Source organism: Tachyglossus aculeatus, chromosome Y4 (genome assembly GCF_015852505.1).
Source record: "Tachyglossus aculeatus isolate mTacAcu1 chromosome Y4, mTacAcu1.pri, whole genome shotgun sequence".
NCBI classification, from domain to species: domain Eukaryota; kingdom Metazoa; phylum Chordata; class Mammalia; order Monotremata; family Tachyglossidae; genus Tachyglossus; species Tachyglossus aculeatus.
The window spans coordinates 13,172,610-13,195,984 of NC_052096.1; the positions used below are offsets into that span (position 1 = coordinate 13,172,610).

The window sequence follows — 23,375 nt, forward strand, 5'->3', positions numbered from 1 at the left end:
TTATGGAGTGCTCACTGTGTGCAGAGCGCTGGACTGAGTGCTTGGGAAGTCCAAATTGGCAACAGAGACAGTCAATCAATCAATCGAACCCCTATTTCTGCCTCCTGGCACCCAGCACCGTGGGCTCAATCAATCAATCAATCAATCGTATTTATTGAGCGCTCACTGTGTGCAGAGCGCTGTACTAAGCGCTTGGGAAGTCCAAGTTGGCAACACCTAGAGACAGTCAATCAATCAATCAATTGTATTTATGGAGTGCTCACTGTGTGCAGAGCGCTGGACTGAGTGCTTGGGAAGTCCAAATTGGCAACATTTAGAGACAGTCAATCAATCAATCGAACCCCTATTTCTGCCTCCTGGCACCCAGCACCGCGGGCTCAATCAATCAATCAATCAATCGTATTTATTGAGCGCTCACTGTGTGCAGAGCGCTGTACTAAGCGCTTGGGAAGTCCAAGTTGGCAACATCTAGAGACAGTCAATCAATCAATCAATCGTATTTATGGAGCGCTCACTGTGTGCAGAGCGCTTGGGAAGTCCAAGTCGGCAACATCTAGAGACAGTCAATCAATCAATCGTATTTATGGAGCGCTCACTGTGTGCAGAGCGCTGTGCTGAGCGCTTGGGAAGTCCAAGTTGGCAACATCTAGAGACGGTCCCTGCCCGACAGCGGGCTCGCAGCCTGAAAGGGGGGGACCAAAGCAAACATACTCACAAAATTAAATCAATAGGAGAGGTAGGTACCAGTAAAATGACCCCCGACCCCCCGGGGCCCCCCGAGGCGGCGGGCACCTTTGAAGCGTCCGGTGCCAGTCCTCCAGAGCAGGGAGCCGTCGTGGAGGAGGCGTCGGCGGAGCAGCTCGTCGCGGCCGAAGGGCCCCTTGCCGGGGACGGGGGCCTGGGTGCGAGGGTCCACGCGGCCGTAGAGGTCCTGCAGCCGGCCGGCCTTCTCCAGGTCGTGCACCTCCTGGTCCACGGCCGACAGCAGCTCCTTCACCAGCCCCAGGGCCACCGCCACCTCCTGCTTCTCCTCCTCGTGGCCTGGGGGCCGGAGGGGCGGGGGTCAGCGGGGGCGGCGGCGGCGGCGGCCCCGGAGCGGCCGGAGGAGGTCGCGGGGGGCTCACCGTGCGAATGCTGCAGGATGCGGTTGATGAGCACCGGGTACTTGGTGATGCGTTGAGTCACCAGAAGGATGCATTCCTGCACCCCGTGTCGCCGCAGCACCGCAGAGCGGGTCACCTTCTGGGGAGATTCGGGAATAATCAATCAATCAATCAATCAATCAATCGTATTTACTGTGTGCGGAGCACTGGACTAAGCGCTTGGGATGTCCAAGTCGGCAGCATCTGGAGACGGGCCCTACCCGACAGCGGGCTCACAGTCTAAAAGGGGGAGACGGAGAACCAAGCCAAACATACCCACAAAATAAAATCAATAGAATAGATATGTACCAGTCAAATAAATCATTAAATAGACTGATAAATATGTACAAATCATCATCATCATCAATCGTATTTACTGAGCGCTTACTATGTGCGGAGCACTGGACTTATTTTATTTTGTTGGTATGTTTGGTTCTGTTCTCCGTCTCCCCCTTTTAGACCGTGAGCCCACTGCTGGGTAGGGACTGTCTCTATGTGATGCCAATTTGGACTTCCCAAGCGCTTAGTACAGTGCTCTGCACATAGTAAGCGCTCAATAAATACGAGTGATTGATTGATTGATTGATTGGGAAGTCCAAATTGGCAACATCTAGAGACAGTCCCTACCCAACAGTGGGCTCACGGTCTAAAAGGGGGAGACAGAGAACAAAACCAAACATACTCACAAAATAAAATAAATCGAATAGATATGTACGTGTTAAATAAATAAATGAATAGAGTAATAAATATGTACAAGCATATATACGTATATACAGGTGCTGTGGGGAAGGGAAGGAGGTAAGATGGGGGGGGATGGAGAGGGGGACGAGGGGGAGAGGAAGGAAGGGGCTCAGTAGAGTATCATTAGACTGTGAGCCCACTGTTGGGTAGGGACCGTCTCCATATGCTGCCAACTTGTACTTCCCAAGCGCTTAGCACAGTGCTCTGCACATAGTAAGCGCTCAATAAATACGATTGATGATGATTAGACCCTACCAAAAATCACGTCAAATATATACAGGTGCTGTGGGGAAGGGAAGGAGGTAAGATGTGGGGGGATGGAGAGGGGGGCGAGGGGGAGAGGAAGGAATGGTCTTTTAGACTGTAAGCCCACTGGTGGGTAGGGACTGTATATGTTGCCAACTTGGACTTCCCAAGCGCTTAGTACAGTGCTCCGCACACAGTCAGCGCTCAATAATAATAATAATAATAATAATAATGTTGGTATTTGTTAAGCGCTTACTATGTGCAAAGCACCGTTCTAAGCGCCGGGGAGGTTACAAGGTGATCAGGTTGTCCCACGGGGGGGCTCACAATTTGTTGCCAACTTGTCCTTCCCAAGCGCTTAGTCCAGTGCTCTGCACACAGTAAGCGCTCAATAAAGACGATTGATTGATTGATTGAATGGGCTCAGTCCGGGAAGGCCTCCTGGAGGAGGGGAGCTCTCAGTAGGGCCTTAACAATAATCGTAATATGAGTGGGCTTCGGGAAGCGCTTATTATGTGCCAGGCGCTGGGGTGGATACACGGGGTCCCCGTCCCACGGAGGGGCTCACCGTCTCATTCATTCAATCGTATTTATTGAGCGCTCGCTGTGCGCAGAGCACTGGACTCAGCCTTCGTCCCCCTCTCCAGATTGTCCCAGGTGGAACTAACAGTCTCAATTCCCATTTTCCAGACGAGGAAACTGAGACCCAGAGAATAATAATAATGATAATGGGTTTTTTTAAGTGCTTACTATGTGCCAAGCACTGTTCTAAGCACTGGGGGGAATACAAGGTAATCAGATTGTCCCAGGTGGGGCTCACAGTCTCAATTCCCATTTTCCCGACGAGGGAACTGAAGCCCAGAGAATAATAATAATAATAATGGGGGTTTTTAAGCGCTCACTATGTGCCAAGCACTGTTCTAAGCACTGGGGGGAATACAAGGTAATCAGATTGTCCCAGGTGGGGCTCACAGTCTCAATTCCCATTTTCCAGAGGAGGGAACTGAGGCCCAGAGAATAATAATAATGGGATTTGTTAAGCGCTTACTATGTGCCAAGCACTGTTCTAAGCACTGGGGGGAATACAAGGTAATCAGATTGTCCCAAGGTGGGGCTCACAGTCTTCATTTCCATTTTCCAGATGAGGAAACTGAGACCCAGAGAATAATAATAATAATAATAATAATAATAATAATAGGGTTTTTTAAGTGCTTACTATGTGCCAAGCACTGTTCTAAGCACTGGGGGGAATACAAGGTAATCAGATTGTCTCAATTCTCATTTTCCAGACGAGGGAACTGAGGCCCAGAGAATAATAATAATAATAATGGGATTTGTTAAGCGCTTACTATGTGCCAAGTGCTGTTCAAAACACTGGGAGGAATACAAGGTAATCAGATTGTCCCAAGGTGGGGCTCACAGTCTCAATTCCCATTTTCCCGATGAGGGAACTGAGGCCCAGAGAATAATAATAATAATAATAATTATGGGATTTGTTAAGCGCTTACTATGTGCCAAGCGCTGTTCAAAACACTGGGGGGAATACAAGGTAATCAGATATTGTCCCAAGTTGGGGCTCACAGTCTTCATTTCCATTATTCCACATGAGGTAACTGAGGCACAGAGAAGTGAAGGGCCCCGCCCCAGGTCACCCAGCAGTGGCGGAGGCAGGATTAGAACCCATGACCTTCCGACACCAGGCCCGGCCGCTCTTTCTGTGCGGGCCCAGGGCGGAGATGGCGGGAGCTGAGGAGGGGGTCCTCGGAGGAGGTCGAGGCAGGGGAGGGGATGGGACAGGGGCTCACCCGGATGAAGTTCTGGAAGCGTTTATCGCGGGCGAACAGCTCCTTGTACAGCTTCAGCGCTTTGGTGTGGCGGCTGCAGAAGTCGGCGTACACCTTCCGCATCTGCTCCGCGTTGGAGCCTGAGAACTGCGGGGAGGATGACCGCAGCCGGGCCGGGGGAGCCGGGGGTGAGCCCAAGCCTCTGCATCCTCCTCGTCTCCTCCCCCGAGATGATAATAATAATAATAATAATAATAATAATAATAATAATGGCATTTATTAGGCGCTTACTATGTGCACAGCACTGTTCTAAGCGCTGGGGGGGCTACAAGGTAACCAGGTTGTCCCACGGGGGGCTCACAGGCTTCATCCCCCCTTTCCAGATGAGGGCAACTGAGGCCCAGAGAAGTGAAGCGACTTGCCCAAAGACACCCGGCTGACCAGTGGCGGAGCCGGGATTTGCACCCATGACCTCGGACTCCAAAGCCCGGGCTCTTTCCACTGAGCCGCGCGGCTTCTCACGCTGCTTGCAGATGGACCCCCTGCAAGCCCTCTGTTGGGTGGGGACTGTCTCTGTATGTTGCCAATTTGGACTTCCCAAGCGCTTAGTACAGTGCTCTGCACACAGGAAGCGCTCAATAAATACGATTGATGATGATGATGATGATGATGATGAAGGCGGCCCCCTCAGATAACAATAATAATAATAATGATGGCATTTATTAAGCGCTTACTACTACTACTACTAATAATGATGGCATTTATTAAGCGCTTACTACTACTAATAATAATAATGATGGCATTTGTTAAGCGCTTACTATGTGCAAAGCACTGTCCTAAGCGCTGGGGGGATACAATGTGATCACCTTGTCCCACCTGGGGCTCACAGTCTTCATCCCTATTTTTACAGGTGAGGGAACTGAGGCTCAGAGAAGTTAAGTGACTTGCCCAAGGTCACACAGCAGACTTGTGGTGGAGCGGGGATTCGAACCCATGACCTCTGACTCCAAAGCCTGGGCTCCTTCCGCTGAGCCACGCTGCTTCTCTACTATGTGCAAAGCACTGTTCTAAGCGCTGGGGAGGTTACAAGGTGATCAGGTTGTCCCACGAGGGGCTCACGGTCTTCATCCCCATTTTCCAGATGAGGGAACTGAGGCCCAGAGAAGTGAAGTGACTTGCCCAAAGTCACACGGCTGACAAGTGGCGTGGCTCAGTGGAAAGAGCCCGGGCTTTGGAGTCAGAGGTCACGGGTTCAGACCCCGGCTCCGCCAATTGTCAGCTGGGTGACTTTGGGCAAGTCACTTCACTTCTCTGGGCCTCAGTTCCCTCATCTGGAAAATGGGGATGAAGACTGTGAGCCCCCCGAGGGACAACCTGATCACCTTGTAACCTCCCCAGCGCTTAGAACGGTGCTTTGCACATAGTAAGCGCTTAATAAATGCCATTATTATCATTATATTATAATATCATATATTATATTTTATACAGTATTATAACGGTGGCCCAGCGCTTAGAGCAGTGCTTTGCACATAGTAAGTGCTTAATAAATGGCATTATTATTATATTAGAATATTATATATTATAATGTTATATTATTATAATGATGGTCCAGTGCTTAGAACGGTGCTTTGCACGTAGTAAGCGCTTAATAAATGCCATTATTATTATATTATAATATTATATTTTATATAGTATTATAATGGTGGCCCAGCGCTTAGAGCAGTGCTTTGCATATAGTAAGCGCTTAATAAATGGCATTATTATTATATTAGAATATTATATATTATAATGTTATATTATTCTAATGATGGTCCAGCGCTTAGAATGGTGCTTTGCACATAGTAAGCGCTTAATAAATGTCATTATCATTATTATATTATAATATTATATATTATATTATTATAATATTATGTTATTATAATGATGGCCCAGCACTTAGAACAGTGCTTTGCACATAGTAAGCACTTAATAAATGCCATTATTATCATTATATTATAATATTATATTTTATATTTTATACAGTATTATAATGGTGGCCCAGCGCTTAGAGCAGTGCTTTGCACATAGTAAGTGCTTAATAAATGGCATTATTATTATATTGGAATATTATATTATAATGTTATATTATTATAATGATGATCCAGCGCTTAGAACAGTGCTTTGCACATAGTAAGCGCTTAATAAATGCCACTATCATTATTATAATATCATATATTATATTATTATAATATTATGTTATTATAATGATGGCCCAGTGCTTAAAACAGTGCTTTGCACATAGTAAGCGCTTAATAAATGCCATTATTATTATTATTATATTATAATATATTATATTTTATATAGTATTATAACGCAGCCCAGCACTTACAGCAGTGCTTTGCACATAGTAAGCGCTTAATAAATGACATTATTATTATATTAGAATATTATAAATATAATGTTGTATTATTATAATGATGGTCCAGCGCTTAGAACGGTGCTTTGCACATAGTAAGTGCTTCATAAATGCCATTATTATTATATTATAATATCATACATTACATTTTACATAGTATTATAATGGTGGCCCAGCGCTTAGAGCAGTGCTTTGCACATAGTAAGCGCTTAATAAATGGCATTATTATATCATATTATTATATTAGAATATTATATATTATACATACTATAATGTTATATTATTATAATGATGGTCCAGCACTTAGTAAGTGCTTAATAAATGCCATTATTATTATTATATAATAATATTATATATTACATTATTATATTATTATAATATTATATTATAATGATGGTCAGGCGCTTAGAACAGTGCTTTGCGCATAGTAAGCGCTTAATAAATGCCATTATTATTATTGTTATTGACGCCATCATTGATAATATAATATACATGTATATATAATATAATAACGCCATCATTATTATGATGACTATACCCCGTCAACCTCCCATGGACCGCCCCGTTTCCCTTGCGCCGCGGCTCCGTCGGTCCTGCCCGCGGGGCTCGGCCCGGTGGGGCCCTTCCCGCCGCGGTGAGGCCTTCCCATCCCGGTGAGGCCTTCCCATCCCGGTGAGGCCTTCCCATCCCGGTGAGGCCTTCCCGCCACGGTGGGGGCCTTCCCGTCCCGGTGAGGCCTTCCTGCCGCGGTGAGGCCTTCCCGCCGCGATGAGGCCTTCCCGCTCCGGTGAGGCCTTCCCGCTTCGGTGAGGCCTTCCCATCCTGGTGAGGCCTTCCCACCCCGGTGAGGCCTTCCCACCGCGGTGAGGCCTTCCCGTCCCGGTGAGGCCTTCCCGCCGTGGTGAGGCCTTCCCATCCCGGTGAGGCCTTCCTGCCCCGTCGGGTCTTCCCACCGCGGTGAGGCCTTCCCGCCGCGGTGAGGCCTTCCCACTCCAGTGAGGCCTTCCCATCCCGGTGAGGCCTTCCCGCCGCGGTGAGGCCTTCCCACTCCAGTGAGGCCTTCCCATCCCGGTGAGGCCTTCCCGTCCCGGTGAGGCCTTCCCGCCGCAGTGAGGCCTTCCCATCCCGGTGAGGCCTTCCCATCCCGGTGAGGCCTTCCCGCCGCGGTGAGGCCTTCCCACTCCACTGAGGCCTTCCCGTCCTGGTGAGGTCTTCCCGCCCTGGTGAGGCCTTCACGTCCCGGTGAGGCCTTCCCGCCCTGGTGAGGCCTTCCCGTCCCAGTGAGGCCTTCCCGCCGCGGTGAGGCCTTCCTGCCCCGGTGAGACCTCGCTGGGATGGGAAGGCCTCACCGCGGCGGGAAGGCCTCACCGGGGAGGGAAGGCCTCACCGCGGTGGGAAGCCTTCCCATCCGGTGGGGCCTTCTCATCCCGGTGAGGCCTTCCCATCCCGGTGAGGCCTTCCCGCCACGGTGAGGTCTTCCCGTCGGGCCTCCCGCCCCGTCGCGTGCCCGCACCTGGCCGACCAGCAGGTCTCCCAGGCGGGTGATGACAAAGTTGCAGGTGCTGCCGGGGCTGAGGGCCTGGCGGCGGCGCTCCAGCAGGCGGGCGAGGAAGCGGGTGTGGATGTCGCCGAGCTCGTCCACGCAGGGGAAGAGCCCCTGGACCACGGCCGGCTCCAGCTGCACCTCCTCCAGCAGTCCCTTCCGGAAGAGCCGCGCCATGATCCGCAGCGTCCGCACGTGGTGGAGCTCCGTCTGGATCAGCTCTGTGCGGGCGGCGGAGGAGGCCGGGGGGGGGGGGTGGTCACCGGCACCGCCAGGACGGAAGCCCCCGGCCCCCGCTAGGCCTCACCACCGCGGCCCCGTCCCGTCCGAGCGTTCAAGTCCGGCGCTCCGTGACTAGGACGGGACGGATGACCGGACGAGCGGCCTCACCTTCGCCGATGGGGGACTCCGCGGACAAGGCCGGGGGGCCGCGGGGCTCACCGTAGATGACGTCCTGCCGCTTCATGACCTCCTTCTTCTGCTGCTGCAGGAAGCAGCCGTCCACGGCCAGGCTCCACGAGTCGGATTCGAAGTCCTTCTCGTCGGCCTCGAATTCGCCCATCAGCTCGTTGCACAGCACCTCGGGGCCTGCCGGGGGACGCGGCGGGGGGTCACCCGCTCGGGGGGGCCCCGGCCGGGACGGAAGCCCCCCGGCCCCCGCTGCCCCGTCCCGTCCGAGCGTTCAAGTCCGGCGCCCGGCACGCGGTGGGCGCTCAACCAGTAGCCCTCCCCGTCCCCTCGGCCTCACCTTCGTCGATGAGGGACTCCACGGACAGGGTGCGGTTTCGCACGTTGAGCGAGTCGGTGGACTGGGACAGGATGCGGCGCAGGCCCAGGGGGGATTCGTCGTGGAGTTGCCTGTGACCCAGGGGCCGGGGGTGGGGGGCGGTCAGCGCGCCCGGGGGCGGGGGCGGCGCGGCTGGGGCCGGTGGGGAGTTCGAGGGCGGGACGGGGCTGGGGAAGGGACGGCGTCGGGAGGACGTGCCGGGCCACGTGGCCAGAAGCGGGGACGGGCACCGCTTCCCCTCTAGACCGTGAGCCCGCTGTTGGGTAGGGACCTCCCAGGCGCCCAGTCCAGTGCCCTGCACCCAGTGAGCGCTCAGTAAGTAGGACTAAAGGAATGAGCGAATTCCCCGCCGCCGCCGCCGCCGGGGTGGGGGGGCCTGACCCGGCGATGTTGGTGGTGGACACGCTCTTGGACAGCGAGAGCGCGGAGCGTCCGCGCCGCGAGCCCAGCAGGGACTGGCGGAAGCTGTCGGAGGGGTAGATGGCCGAGCTGGGGCGTTCCCGGGTGCAGCCTGCCGGGAAGACGGACGGTGAGGACGGACGGACGGACGGATCGGACCGTCGGGAACGGCCCGGCCGCCCCCCCGGCCCTCGGGGGCCTCACCCACCTTTGCTGCGCAGGGCCACGGACTGCAGGGCGCTGCTGTTTTTGAGGAGGGCCGCCTTCTGCTGCTGCGGGGAGACAGACGGCGGGCCAAGGGGTGAGGGTGGCACGGGCCGGTCCGGGGGGCCCGGCGAGGGCGCAGGAGGCCGTGACATCATCATCAATCGTATTTATTGAGCGCTTACTATGTGCAGAGCACTGGACTAAGCGCTTGGGAAGTACAAATTGGCAACATCTAGAGACGGCCCCTACCCAACAGCGGGCTCACAGTCTAAAAGGGGGAGACGGAGAACAAAACCAAACATACTAACAAAATAAAATCAATAGAATAGATATGTACAAGTAAAATAGAGTAATAAATATGTACAAACATATAGACATATATGTATATATATGTATACATATCACGATAATCACGATAGCATCTATTAAGCGCTTACTATGTCCCCCCCCACTTTTAGACTGTGAGCCCACTGTTGGGTAGGGACCGTCTCTATGTGTTGCCAACTTGGACTTCCCAAGCGCTTAGTCCAGCGCTCTGCACACAGTAAGCGCTCAATAAATACGGTTGATGATGATGATGATGATGCCAAGCACTGTTCTCATCAATCAATCGTATTTATTGAGCGCTGACTGTGTGCAGAGTGCTGGACTAAGCGCTTGGGAGGTCCAGGTTGGCCACATCTAGAGGCGGTCCCTACCCAACGGCGGGCTCACAGGCTAGAAGGGGGAGATGGAGAACAAAACCAAACATATTCACAAAATAAAATCAATAGAATAGATATCAATCAATCAATCAATCGTATTTATTGAGCGCTGACTGTGTGCAGAGCACTGGACTAAGCGCTTGTGAGGTCCAAGATGGCAACATCTAGAGCCGGTCCCTACCCAACGGTGGGCTCACAGGCTAGAAGGGGGAGATGGAGAACAAAACCAAACATATTAACAAAATAAAATCAATAGAATAGATATCAATGAATCGTATTTATTGAGCGCTTACTGTGTGCAGAGCACTGGACTAAGCGCTTATGTACAGGATATGTACAAGTAAGATAAATAAGCGCTGGGGAGGTTAAGAGAAGCAGCGGGGCTCGGTGGAAAGGGCGAGGGCTTGGGTCATGGGTTCAAATCCCGCCCCCCCCCCCATGGCTGCTGTGTGGCCTTGGGCAAGTCACTTCACTTCTCTGCGCCTCAGTTCCCTCATCTGTAAAATGGGGATGAAGACTGGGAGCCAGCGCTTAGAACGGTGCTTTGCACATAGTAAGTGCTTAACAAATACCAACATTATTATTATTATTATTATTATTATTAACAAGGTGATCAGGTTGTCCCACGGGGGGGCTCCCAGTCTTCATCCCCATTTTCCAGATGAGGGAACTGAGGCCCAGAGAAGTGAAGCGACTTGCCCAAAGTCACCCAGCTGATAAGTGGCAGAGCCGGCATTGGAACCCATGACCTCTGACTCCAAAGCCCGGGCTCTTTCCACTGTGCCTCGCTGCTTCTCCATAATTTTAGACTGTGAGCCCACTGTTGGGTAGGGACCGTCTCTATATGTTGCCAACTTGTACTTCCCAAGCGCTTAGTACAGTGCTCTGCACACAGTAAGCGCTCAATAAATACAATTGATGATGAATTGTTTGTCTCCCCCTTTTAGACTGTGAGCCCGTTGTTGGGTAGGGACCGCCAACTTGTACTTCCCAAGCGCTTAGTACAGTGCTCTGCACACAGTAAGTGCTCAATAAATACCACTGAATGAATGAATGAATGAATAATAATGGTACTTGTGAAGCGCTTATTATTACTGTGGAGAAGCAGCGTGGCTCAATGGGAAGAGCCCGGACTTTGGAGTCAGAGGTCATGGGTTCAAATCCCGGCTCCGCCAATTGTCAGCTGGGTGACTTTGGGCAAGTCGCTTCACTTCTCTGGGCCTCAGTTCCCTCATCTGGAAAATGGGGATGAAGACTGGGAGCCCACCCCGTGGGACAACCTGATCGCCTTGGAACCTCCCCAGCGCTTAGACCAGTGCTTTGCACATAGTAAGCGCTTAATTATTAGTATTATTATGTGCCAAGCAGTGGTCTAAGCACCAGGGTAGATACAAGGTAATCTCCCCCTCGTCCCCCTCTCCATCACCCCCATCTTACCTCCTTCCCTTCCCCACTGCACCTGTATATATGTTTGTACATATTTGTTACTCTATTTATTTATTTATTAATGTATTTTACTTGTACATATCTATTTTATTTATTTTATTTTGTGAGTATGTTTGGTTTTGTTGTCCGTGTCCCCCTTTTAGACAGTGAGCCCACTGTTGGGTAGGGACCGTCTCTCGATGTTGCCAACTTGGACTTCCCAAGCGCTTAGTCCAGTGCTCTGCACACAGTAAGCGCTCAATAAATGCGATTAATGATGATGATGATGATGACCGTCTCTCTATGTTGCCAACTTGGACTTCCCAAGCGCTTAGTCCAGTGCTCTGCACACAGTAAGCGCTCAATAAATACGATTGATGATGAAGGTAATAGGGTGGGACACAGCCCCTGTCCCATGTGGGGCTCCCGGTCTCAATCCCCAACAGCGGGCTCACAGTCTAGAAGGGGGGAGACGGAGAACAAAACCAAACAGATTAACGAAATAAAATAAATCATCATCATCAATTGTATTTATTGAGCGCTTACTGTGTGCAGAGCACTGGACTAAGCGCTTGGGAAGTCCAAGTGGGCAACATCTAGAGACGGTCCCTACCCAACAGTGGGCTCACAGTCTAAAAGGGGGAGACAGAGACCAAAACCATAGAATAAATACGTACAAATAAAATAAATAATCAATCAATCGTATTTATTGAGCGCTTACTGGGTGCAGGGCACTGGACTAAGTGCTTAGCACTGTACTAAATAGAGTAATAAATGCCATTATGATGATGATGATGATGATGATTGGGAGGCACCTGTAGCACCTGTATATATGTATATATGGCTCTACATATTTATTACCCTATTTATTTATTTTACTTGTACCTATCTATTCTATTTATTTTGTGAGTATGTTTGGTTTTGTTCTCTGTCTCCCCCTTTTAGACTGTGAGCCCGCTGTTGGGTAGGGACTGTCTCTATATGTTGCCAATTTGTACTTCCCAAGCGCTTAGTCCAGTGCTCTGCACATAGTAAGCGCTCAATAAATACGATTGATGATGAGGAGGAGGAGGAGGAGGCAGGGGGTGAGAGGCTGGGGATGGAGATTCCCAGGCTCGGGAAGGGGTGGTCCCCCTTCGCCACCTGAGCCCCCCAGCCCCCCGCGATTGTCTGGGACCCCTGGGACCCCCCCCATCCGACGCCCCTTTGACCCCTCACCTTCTGTTTGACCTTGGTGCAGTTGGCTAATACATCCTTACAGCGATTGTGAATTGTCACATTGCAGGCTGCGGCGCAGGCGGCGGCGGCGGCGGCGGGGATGGAAAAAAGAGACTGTGAGAGGGAGGACGAGGACAGGGACACAGGGCCACATTCATCCATTCCTTTTAAATACGATTGATTGATTGATTGATTGATTTTAGACTGTGAGCCCACTGTCGGGTAGGGACCGTCTCTCGATGTTGCCAACTTGGACTTCCCAAGCGCTTAGTCCAGTGCTCTGCACACAGTAAGCGCTCAATAAAGACGATTGATTCATTCATTCATTCATCCGAGAAGCAGCGTGGCTCGGTGGAAAGAGTCCAGTGCTCTGCACACAGTGGGCGCTCGATAAATACGATCGATTGCTGGATTGATCGACTGATTGGCGTCAGAGGTCATGGGTTCAAATCCCGGCTCCGCCAGTTAATCAATCAATCAATCGTATTGATTGAGCGCTTACCGGGTGCAGGGCACTGGACTAAGCGCTTGGGAAGGACAAGTTGGCAACATCTAGAGACGGTCCCTACCCAACAGCGGGCTCACAGTCTAGAAGGGGGAGACAGAGGACAGAACCAAACATACTAACAAAATAAAATAAATAGAATAGATATGTACAAGTTAATAATAATAATAATCAATCAATCAATCAATCATATTTACTGAGCGCTTACTGTGCGCAGAGCACTGGACTAAGCGCTTGGGAAGTCCAAGTTGGCAACATATACAGTCCCTACCCAACATTGGGCTCACAGTCTAAAAGGGGGAGACAGAAGACAGAACCAAACATACTAACAAAATAAAATAAATAGAATAGATATGTACAAGTTAATAATAATAATAACCAATCAATCAACCAATCATATTTACTGAGCGCTTACTGTGCGCAGAGCACTGGACTAAGCGCTTGGGAAGTCCAAGTTGGCAACATATACAGTCCCTACCCAACACTGGGCTCACAGTCTAAAAGGGGGAGACAGAGAACAAAACCAAACATACTAACAAAATAAAATAAATAGAATAGATATGTACAAGTTAATAATAATAATAATAAATCAATCAATCGTATTTATTGAGCGCTTACTGTGTGCAGAGCACTGGACTAAGCGCTTGGGAAGTCCAAGTTGGCAACATCTAGAGACAGTCCCTACCCAACAGTGGGCTCACAGTCTAAAAGGGGGAGACAGAGGACAGAACCAAACATACTAACAAAATAAAATAAATAGAATAGATTTGTACAAGTTAATAATAATAATAATAATAATGGCGTTTATTAAGCGCTTACTATGTGCAAAGCACTGTTCTAAGCGCTGGGGAGGTTACAAGGCGATCAGGTTGCCCCCGTGGGCCTCACAGTCTTCATCCCCATTTTCCAGATGAGGTCACTGAGGCCCAGAGAAGTTAAGTGACATGCCCAAGGTCACACAGCCGACAATTAGTGGAGCCGGGATTCGAACCCATGACCCCTGACTCCAAAGCCCGGGCTCATTCCACTGAGCCAGGCCGCTTCTCTAGTCAGTTGTCAGCCGTGTGACCTCGGGCGAGTCACTTCACTTCTCTGGGCCTCAGTGGCCCCATCCGGAAAATGGGGATTAAGACTGTGAGCCCCCCGTGGGACAACCTGAGCACTCTGTGAAGGCGCTTAGTCCAGTGCTCGGCACATTAATACGATTGATTGATTCATTCAACCGTCTTTATTGAGCGCTTCCTGCGTGCAGGGCACTGTACTGAGCGCTTGGGAAGTCAATCAATCAATCAATCGTATTTATTGAGCGCTTACTATGTGCAGAGCACTGTACTAAGCGCTTGGGAAGTCCAAGTTGGCAACACATAGAGACGGTCCCTACCCACAGCAGACACACACACACACACAAGCCCACAGTCACATACACACCTAAAAGTCCACTCCTACAGTCACAATCGATCAATCACTGCTATTCATTCATTCGTTCATTCATTCAATCGTATTTATGGAGCACTGTACTAAGCGCTTGGGAAGAGCAAGTCGGCAACACATAGCCCCTACCCATTTATTGAGCGCTCACTATGTGCGGAGCACCGTCCTAAGTCCTCGGGGGAGGACGATCCAAAAGAATCAGCAGACGAGTTCCCCGCGCAGAACGAGGCAGCCTGGCCTAGTGGTGAGCGCTCGGGGGTCGGAGGCCGTGGGTTCTAATAATAATAATAATAATAATAATAATAATAATAATAATAATAATAATAATAATAATGGCATTTATTAAGCCCCTTTTAGACTGTGAGCCCACTGTTGGGTAGGGACTGTCTCTATATGTTGCCAATTTGTACTTCCCAAGCGCTTAGTACAGTGCTCTGCACATAGTAAGCGCTCAATAAATATGATTGATGATGATGATGATTAAGCGCTTACTATGTACAAAGCACCGTTCGAAGCGCTGGGGAGTTTACAAGGTGATCAGGCTGTCCCACGGGGGGCTCACAGTCTTCATCCCCATTCTGCAGACAAGGGAACTGAGGCCCAGATGATGATGATGGTGGCATTTATGAAGCGCTTACTATGTGCAAAGCACTGTTCCAAGCGCTGGATAGTTTACAAGGTGATCAGGCTGTCCCACGGGGGGCTCGCAGTCTTCATCCCCATTTTGCAGATGAGGGAACTGAGGCCCAGAGAAGGGAAGCGACTTGCCCAAAGTCACCCAGCTAAGTGGCGGAGCCGGGATTTGAACCCATGACCTGTGACTCCAAAGCCCGGGCTCTTTCCACTGCTTCCCCAAGCGGCCCCTAATCCCGGCTCCGATGCTCTGCACACAGTAAGCGCTCAATAAATACGAGTGATTGATTCATTCATTCATTCAATCGTATTTATTGAGCGCTTACTGTGTGCAGAGCACTGTACTAAGCGCTTGGGAAGTCCAAATTGGCGACATATAGAGACAGTCCCTACGCGACAGCGGGCTCACAGTCTGGAAGGGGGAGACGGGCGACAAAACAAAACATATTCACAAATCCCGGCTCCGCCGCTTGTCAGCTGTGTGACTTCGGGCAAGTCGCTTCACTTCTCTGGGCCTCAGTGACCTCATCTGGAAAATGGGGGTGAAGGCTGGGAGCCCCCCGGGGGGACCGCCTGATCACTTTGTAACTTCCCCGGCGCTTAGAACAGTGCTTGGCACATAGTAATAAATAATAATAATATTTATTAATAAATGCCATTTATGCTTAATAAATGCTTAATTATTGCTTAATAAATGCTATTATTATTATTATTGTCTGCTGTGTGACCTTGAGCAGGTCACTTGAGCAGGCCCCCCGGGGGACAACCTGATCACTTTGTAACTTCCCCGGAGCTTAGAACAGTGCTTGGCACATGGCAATAAATAATAATAATACTTACTAATAAATGCCATTTATGCTTAATAAATGCTTAATTATTGCTTAATAAATGCCATTATTATTATTATTGTCTGCTGTGTGACCTTGAGCAGGTCACTTGAGCAGGCCCCCCGGGGGACCACCTGATCACTTTGTAACTTCCCCGGCGCTTAGAACAGTGCTTGGCACATAGCAATAAATAATAATAATACTTATCAATAAATGCCATTTATGCTTAATAAATGCTTAATTATTGCTTAATAAATGCCATTATTATTATTATTGTCTGCTCTGTGACCTTGAGCAGGTCACTTGAGCAGGCCCCCCGGGGGACCACCTGATCACTTTGTAACTTCCCCAGTGCTTAGAACAGTGCTTGGCACATAGCAATAAATAATAATAATACTTATTAATAAATTCCATTTATGCTTAATAAATGCTTAATTATTGCTTAATAAATGCTATTATTATTATTATTGTCTGCTGTGTGACCTTGAGCAGGTCACTTGAGCAGGTCCCCCGGGGGACAACCCGATAACTTTGTAACTTCCCCGGCGCTTGGAACAGTGCTTGGCACATAGCAATAAATAATAATAATACGTATTAATAAATGCCATTTATGCTTAATAAAAGCCATTATTTTTATTATTGTCTGCTGTGTGACCTTGAGCGGGTCACTTGACTTCTCTGTGCCTCAGTGACCTCATCTATAAAATGGGGATGAAGACTGGGAGCTCCACTTGGGACAACCTGATCACCTTGGATCGATCCCCCAGTGTTTGGAACAGTGCTTGGCACATAGTAAGTGCTTAACAAATACCATTATCATTATTATTATTATTACTATTATTAAGAAGCTGACGGTTAGAGTATCTCCCATCTAGATACACACAAACACACACACAAACACACCCAGGAACACACATAAAACACACACACACATCCAGTCACACAAATAGAAACCCACCCACCCACCGACAAAAGTCCACAGCCACACACACAAGCCCAGTCCCATCCCCAGACGCAACAAGTCCCCCACAAAAACAGCAACACAAATTCCAGTTACACGCAGATCCACACTTGCACACACACACACACACACACACACACACACACACACACACACAAGCCCAGGAACACACATAAAACACACTCACACACATCCAGTCACACAGATAGAAACACACCAACCGAAGTCCACAGCCACACAGATACACGCACAAGCCCAGTCCCATCCACAGACACACAAGCCCAAGTCCCCCACAAAAAAAACAACACAAATTCCAGTCACATGCAGATCCACACTTGCGCACACACACACACACACAAGCCCAGGAACACACATAAAAAACACACACACACACACACACACACATCCAGTCCCACAAATAGAAACCCACCCACCCACCCACCAACAAAAGTCCACAGCCACACAGACACACACAAGCCCAGTCCCATCCACAGACACAGGAGCCCAAGTCCCCCAGGAAAACACCAACACAAATTCCAGTCACATGCAGATCCACACTTGCACACACACACACAAGCCCAGGAACACACATAACACACACACTCACACATCCAGTCACACAAATAGAAACCCACCCACCCACCAACAAAAGTCCACAGCCACACACACAAGCCCAGTCTCATCCACAGACACAGGAGCCCAAAGTCCCCCAGGAAAACACCAACACAAATTCCAGTCACACGCAGATCCACACTTGCACACACACACACACACACACACACACACACACACACATCCAGTCCCACAAATAGAAACCCACCCACCCACCCACCAACAAAAGTCCACAGCCACACAGACACACACACACAAGCCCAGTCCCATCCACAGACACAGGAGCCCAGGTCCCCCAGGAAAACACCAACACAAATTCCAGTCACACACAGATCCACACTTACACACACACACACACACACAAGCCCAGGAACACACATAACACACACACACACACACACATCCAGTCACACAAATAGAAACCCACCAACAAAAGTCCACAGCCACACAGCCACACACACACAAGCCCAGTCCCATTCACAGATGCAAGGGCCCAGGTCCCCCAGGAAAACACCAACACAAATTCCAGTCACACGCAGATCCACACTTACACACACACACACACACACAAGCCCAGGAACACACATAACACACACACACACACACATCCAGTCACACAAATAGAAACCCACCCACCCACCAACAAAAGTCCACAGCCACACACACAAGCCCAGTCCCATCCACAGACGCAAGGGCCCAAGTCCCCCACAGAGACACCGCCACAAATTCCAGTCACATGCAGATCCACACTTGCACACACACACACACACACACACAAGCCCAGGAACACACATAACACACACACACACACACATCCAGTCACACAAATAGAAACCCACCCACCCACCCACAAAAGTCCACAGCCACACAGACACACACACAAGCCCAGTCCCATCCCCAGACGCAAGGGCCCAAGTCCCCCACGAAGACACCGCCACAGATTCCAGTCACATGCAGATCCACACTTGCACACACACACACACACAAGCCCAGGAACACACATAAAACACACACACACACATCCAGTCACACAAATAGAAACCCACCAACAAAAGTCCACAGCCACACACACAAGCCCAGTCCCATCCACAGACGCAAGGGCCCAAGTCCCCCATGAAGACACCGCCACAAATTCCAGTCACACACAGATCCACACTTACACACACACACACACACAAGCCCAGGAACACACATAACACACACACACACACACACACACACACATCCAGTCACACAACTAGAAACCCACCCACCCACCAACAAAAGTCCACAGCCACACACACAAGCCCAGTCCCATCCACAGACGCAAGGGCCCAAGTCCCCCACAAAGACACCGCCACAAATTCCAGTCACATGCAGATCCACACTTGCACACACACACACACACACACAAGCCCAGGAACACACATAACACACACACACACACACATCCAGTCACACAAATAGAAACCCACCCACCCACCCACAAAAGTCCACAGCCACACAGACACACACACAAGCCCAGTCCCATCCCCAGACGCAAGGGCCCAAGTCCCCCACGAAGACACCGCCACAGATTCCAGTCACATGCAGATCCACACTTGCACACACACACACACACACACACAAGCCCAGGAACACACATAAAACACACACACACACATCCAGTCACACAAATAGAAACCCACCAACAAAAGTCCACAGCCACACACACAAGCCCAGTCCCATCCACAGACGCAAGGGCCCAAGTCCCCCATGAAGACACCGCCACAAATTCCAGTCACATGCAGATCCACACTCACACATACACACACACACACACAAGCCCAGGAACACACATAAGACACACACACACATCCAGTCACACAAATAGAAACCCACCCACCCACCAACAAAAGTCCACAGCCACACACCCAAGCCCAGTCCCATCCACAGACGCAAGGGCCCAAGTCCCCCATGAAAACACCAACACAAATTCCAGTCACATGCAGATCCACACTTGCACACGGACACACAAGTCCAGGAACACACATGACACACACACACACACATACACATCCAGTCATACAAATAGAAACCCACCCACCAACAAAAATCCACAGCCACACACACAAGCCCAGTCCCATCCCCAGACGCAAGGGCCCAAGTCCCCCACGAAGACACCGCCACAAATTCCAGTCACACACAGATCCACACTTGCACACAGACACGCACCCCCCCCCCCCCCATTCCGAGGACCCCCAAGCTCCCAAAAGAGAGGGGCCCACCGGACGGGCCCTCCCGCCACCCCCCACGACGGTGGCCCCCGTCCCAGCACGGAGGCGGGGTGGGAGGAAGTGCTCCGCGGCCGGAGTTTCCGGACCGGGTTGAGTAACGGATGGCGGGGTGGGGGCGGGAGAAGGGGCACAGGAGAAGCAGTGTGGTCTAGTAGATAGCCCACAGCCCTGGGAGCCGGAGGGCCCGGGTTCTAATCCCGGCTCCGCTTGCCTGCTGTGTGACCCCGGGCGAGTCGCTTCCCCTCTCTGGGCCTCATTCTGCAGATGAGGACTCAATACCCGGTCCCCGAACGGTGCTCGGCGCTTAGAACAGGGCTCGGCACATAGTAAGCGCTTAACAAATACCCCCGTTATCATTAGAGAAGCAGCGTGGCTCGGTGGAAAGAACCCGGGCTTTGGAGTCGGCGGTCATGGGTTCAAATCCCGGCTCCACCCCTCATCAGCTGGGTGACTTTGGGCAAGTCACTTCGCTTCTCTGGGCCTCATCTGAGGACTGTGAGCCCCACACGGGACAACCTGATCACCTTGTAAATTCCCCAGCGCTTAGAACAGTGCTCTGCACATAGTAAGTGCTTAATAAATGCTATTATTATTATTATTATTCCGGAGATCGAGTCTGAAGACCTGATGACCTTGCATCTACCCCCGAGCTGAGTAGACTGTGTAGACTTTTCTAGACTGTGAGCCCGCTGTTGGGTAGGGACCGTCTCTATATGTCGCCAACTTGGACTTCCCAAGCGCTTAGTACAGTGCTCTGCACATAGTAAGCGCTCAATAAATACGATTGATGATGATGATGATGATGAATGAATGAATGAATAGGGACCGCCTCTATATGTTGCCAACTTGGACTTCCCAAGTGCTTAGTCCAGCGCTCTGCACACAGTAAGCGCTCAATAAATACGATTGAATGAATGAATGAGTAGGGAACGTCGCTATATGTTGCCACCTTGGACTTCCCAAGTGCTTAGTCCAGCGCTCTGCACACAGTAAGCGCTCAATAAATAGGATTGAATGAATGAATGAATAGGGACTGCCTCTATATGTTGCCAACTTGGACTTCCCAAGCGCTTAGTCCAGCACTCTGCACACAGTAAGCGCTCAATAAATATGATTGAATGAATGAATGAATGAATAGGGACTGTCGCTATATGTTGCCAACTTGGACTTCCCAAGCGCTTAGTCCAGCGCTCTGCACACAGTAAGCGCTCAATAAAAACGACTGAATGAATGAATGAGTAGGGACCGTCGCTATATGTTGCCAACTTGGACTTCCCAAGCGCTTAGTCCAGCGCTCTGCACACAGTAAGCGCTCAATAAATATGATTGAATGAATGAATGAGTAGGGACCATCGCTATATGTTGCCAACTTGGACTTCCCAAGCGCTTAGTCCAGTGCTCTGCACACAGTAAGCGCTCAATAAATACGATTGAATGAATGAATGAATATGGACCGCCTCTCTATGTTGCCGACTTGGACTTCCCAAGCGCTTAGTCCAGCGCTCTGCACACAGTAAGCGCTCAATAAATACGATTGAATGAATGAATGAATAGGGACCGCCTCTATATGTTGCCAACTTGGACTTCCCAAGCGCTTAGTCCAGCGCTCTGCACACAGTAAGCACTCAATAAATACGATTGAATGAATGAATGAGTACTGGGTTTCTGTAAGCACGCATTTACAGTGCATAGTAAGGGCTTGACAACTACATTTTTTAAAATTATGATTATATTATTATTTGGCCCGGGGAACGGACGCTGCCCTCCAGTTTGAGGACACAGAGAGCAGACCGTCCCGTGTCCCCAGGAACTCTGGACTCCCAAGCCCGGGGACGGGGCCGGGCCCGGGGCTGGCGCTAGGGCCGGGGCTGGGCTATCTGTTAAGAGCTTACTACGTGCCGGGCACTGTACTAAGCACTGAGGTGGAGGGAGAATACAAATAAATCAGGTTGGACACGTTCCCTCTCCCACATCGGGCTCGTAGTCCTTAGGCGAAGCAGCGTGGCTCAGTGGAAAGAGCCCGGGCTTTGGAGTCAGAGGTCATAGGTTCAAATCCCGGCTCCGCCACTTGTCAGCTGGGTGACTTTGGGCAAGTCACTTCACTTCTCTGTGCCTCAGCTCCCTCATCTGTAAAATGGGGGTTGAAGACTGTGAGCCCACCATGGGACAACCCGATCACCTTGTAACCTCCCCAGTGCTTAGAACAGTGCTTTGCACATAGTAAACGCTTAATAAATGCCATCATTATTATTATGGGTTCAAATCCCGGCTCCACCAACTGTCAGCTGTGTGACTTTGGGCAAGTCACTTGACTTCTCTGTGCCTCAGCTCCCTCATCTGTAAAACGGGGGTTAAGACTGTGAGCCCCCCATGGGACAACCTGATCCCCTTGTAACCTCCCCAGCGCTTAGAACGGTGCTTTGCACATAGTAAGCGCTTAATAAATGCCATTATTATTATTATTATGGGTTCAAATCCCGGCTCCACCAATTGTCAGCTGTGTGACTTTGGGCAAGTCACTTGACTTCTCTGTGCCTCAGCTCCCTCATCTGTAAAATGGGGGTTAAGACTGTGGGACAGCCTGATCCCCCTGTAACCTCCCTGGCGCTTAGAACGGCGCTTTGCACATCGTAGGCGCTTAATAAATGCCATCGTTATTATTTAGACTTTTAGACTGTGAGCCCACTGTTGGGTAGGGACTGTCTCTATATGTTACCAATTTGTACTTCCCAAGCGCTTAGTACAGTGCTCTGCACATAGTAAGCGCTCAATAAATACGATTGATGATGATGATGATGATGATGATTATTATTAATCCCATTTGACAGACGAGGGAACGGAGGCCCAGAGAAGCCAAGTGACTAGCCCGAGGTCACACAGCAGGCAAGTCGCCGAGCCGGGATTGGAACCCACGACGCCCAGGCTCCCGGGCCTGGGATCCATCTGCGGGGCCACGCTGCTTCTGCTGCGGCCGGGTCGGGGCCCGGGGAGGAGGAGGAGGCCGGAGCGGGGGCGGCCGCGGCCCAACAAACGCAGGAAGTGGGAAAACTCCAGACAATGTCCAGTCCGGGCCACTTCCACTAACGCAAGGCCCCGGCGGGGGCGGAGGGTGGGCTAGGGGCCAAGCACCGCCCTCCCCCTCGCCCCTCCATAACCAGCTCTGCCTGGAGAACCCACCTCCCACCTATTCCTAAAATAGCACTTCCCGCTGCCGGGAAGCCGAAGCTCCGCAGGGTGGAGGAGGGGGGGTGATCCTGGTGTCTGTCCTGCCGGAACCGGGAGAGGCCCAGGCCGGCTCTCCCGCACCCCCTCCTTCCCAAACTGCAGCCGCCGGACCCCATCCGGAGGCGGAAGGTTGTTTGGGACGGGGGGCCGATGCTCAGGATCCCCCGGATCGTCCGGGGGCTGCCGCTTTGGGGGGGCGAGGAGGGCGTCGGGGCCCTTGGAGGACTCTGGGAAGGCCTTTTCCCGGCCTTGTGGTCCCACGGCTCCGGGACGGACAGGGACAGCTGGCCACCGGCCTCCTGGCGCCAGCTGTTCCGGGGACAGATGTGAGCGGG

General features: G+C 50.8%; 1 protein-coding gene across 1 annotated transcript in view; it reads right to left on the reverse strand.

Moving 5' to 3' along the window:
- Positions 1 to 23,375, reverse strand: part of ARHGEF2 (Rho/Rac guanine nucleotide exchange factor 2) — an 87,735-nt gene that overhangs the window by 25,428 nt on the left and 38,932 nt on the right. The window contains exons 10-18 of the mRNA XM_038768505.1: positions 12,592 to 12,659; positions 9,246 to 9,309; positions 9,020 to 9,149; positions 8,600 to 8,709; positions 8,293 to 8,439; positions 7,822 to 8,072; positions 3,935 to 4,060; positions 1,125 to 1,242; positions 793 to 1,041 (exon numbers count right to left, since the gene is read on the reverse strand). Coding sequence (XP_038624433.1) covers positions 793 to 1,041; positions 1,125 to 1,242; positions 3,935 to 4,060; positions 7,822 to 8,072; positions 8,293 to 8,439; positions 8,600 to 8,709; positions 9,020 to 9,149; positions 9,246 to 9,309; positions 12,592 to 12,659 — 1,263 coding nt within the window. The remainder of the gene's footprint in view (positions 1 to 792; positions 1,042 to 1,124; positions 1,243 to 3,934; positions 4,061 to 7,821; positions 8,073 to 8,292; positions 8,440 to 8,599; positions 8,710 to 9,019; positions 9,150 to 9,245; positions 9,310 to 12,591; positions 12,660 to 23,375) is intronic.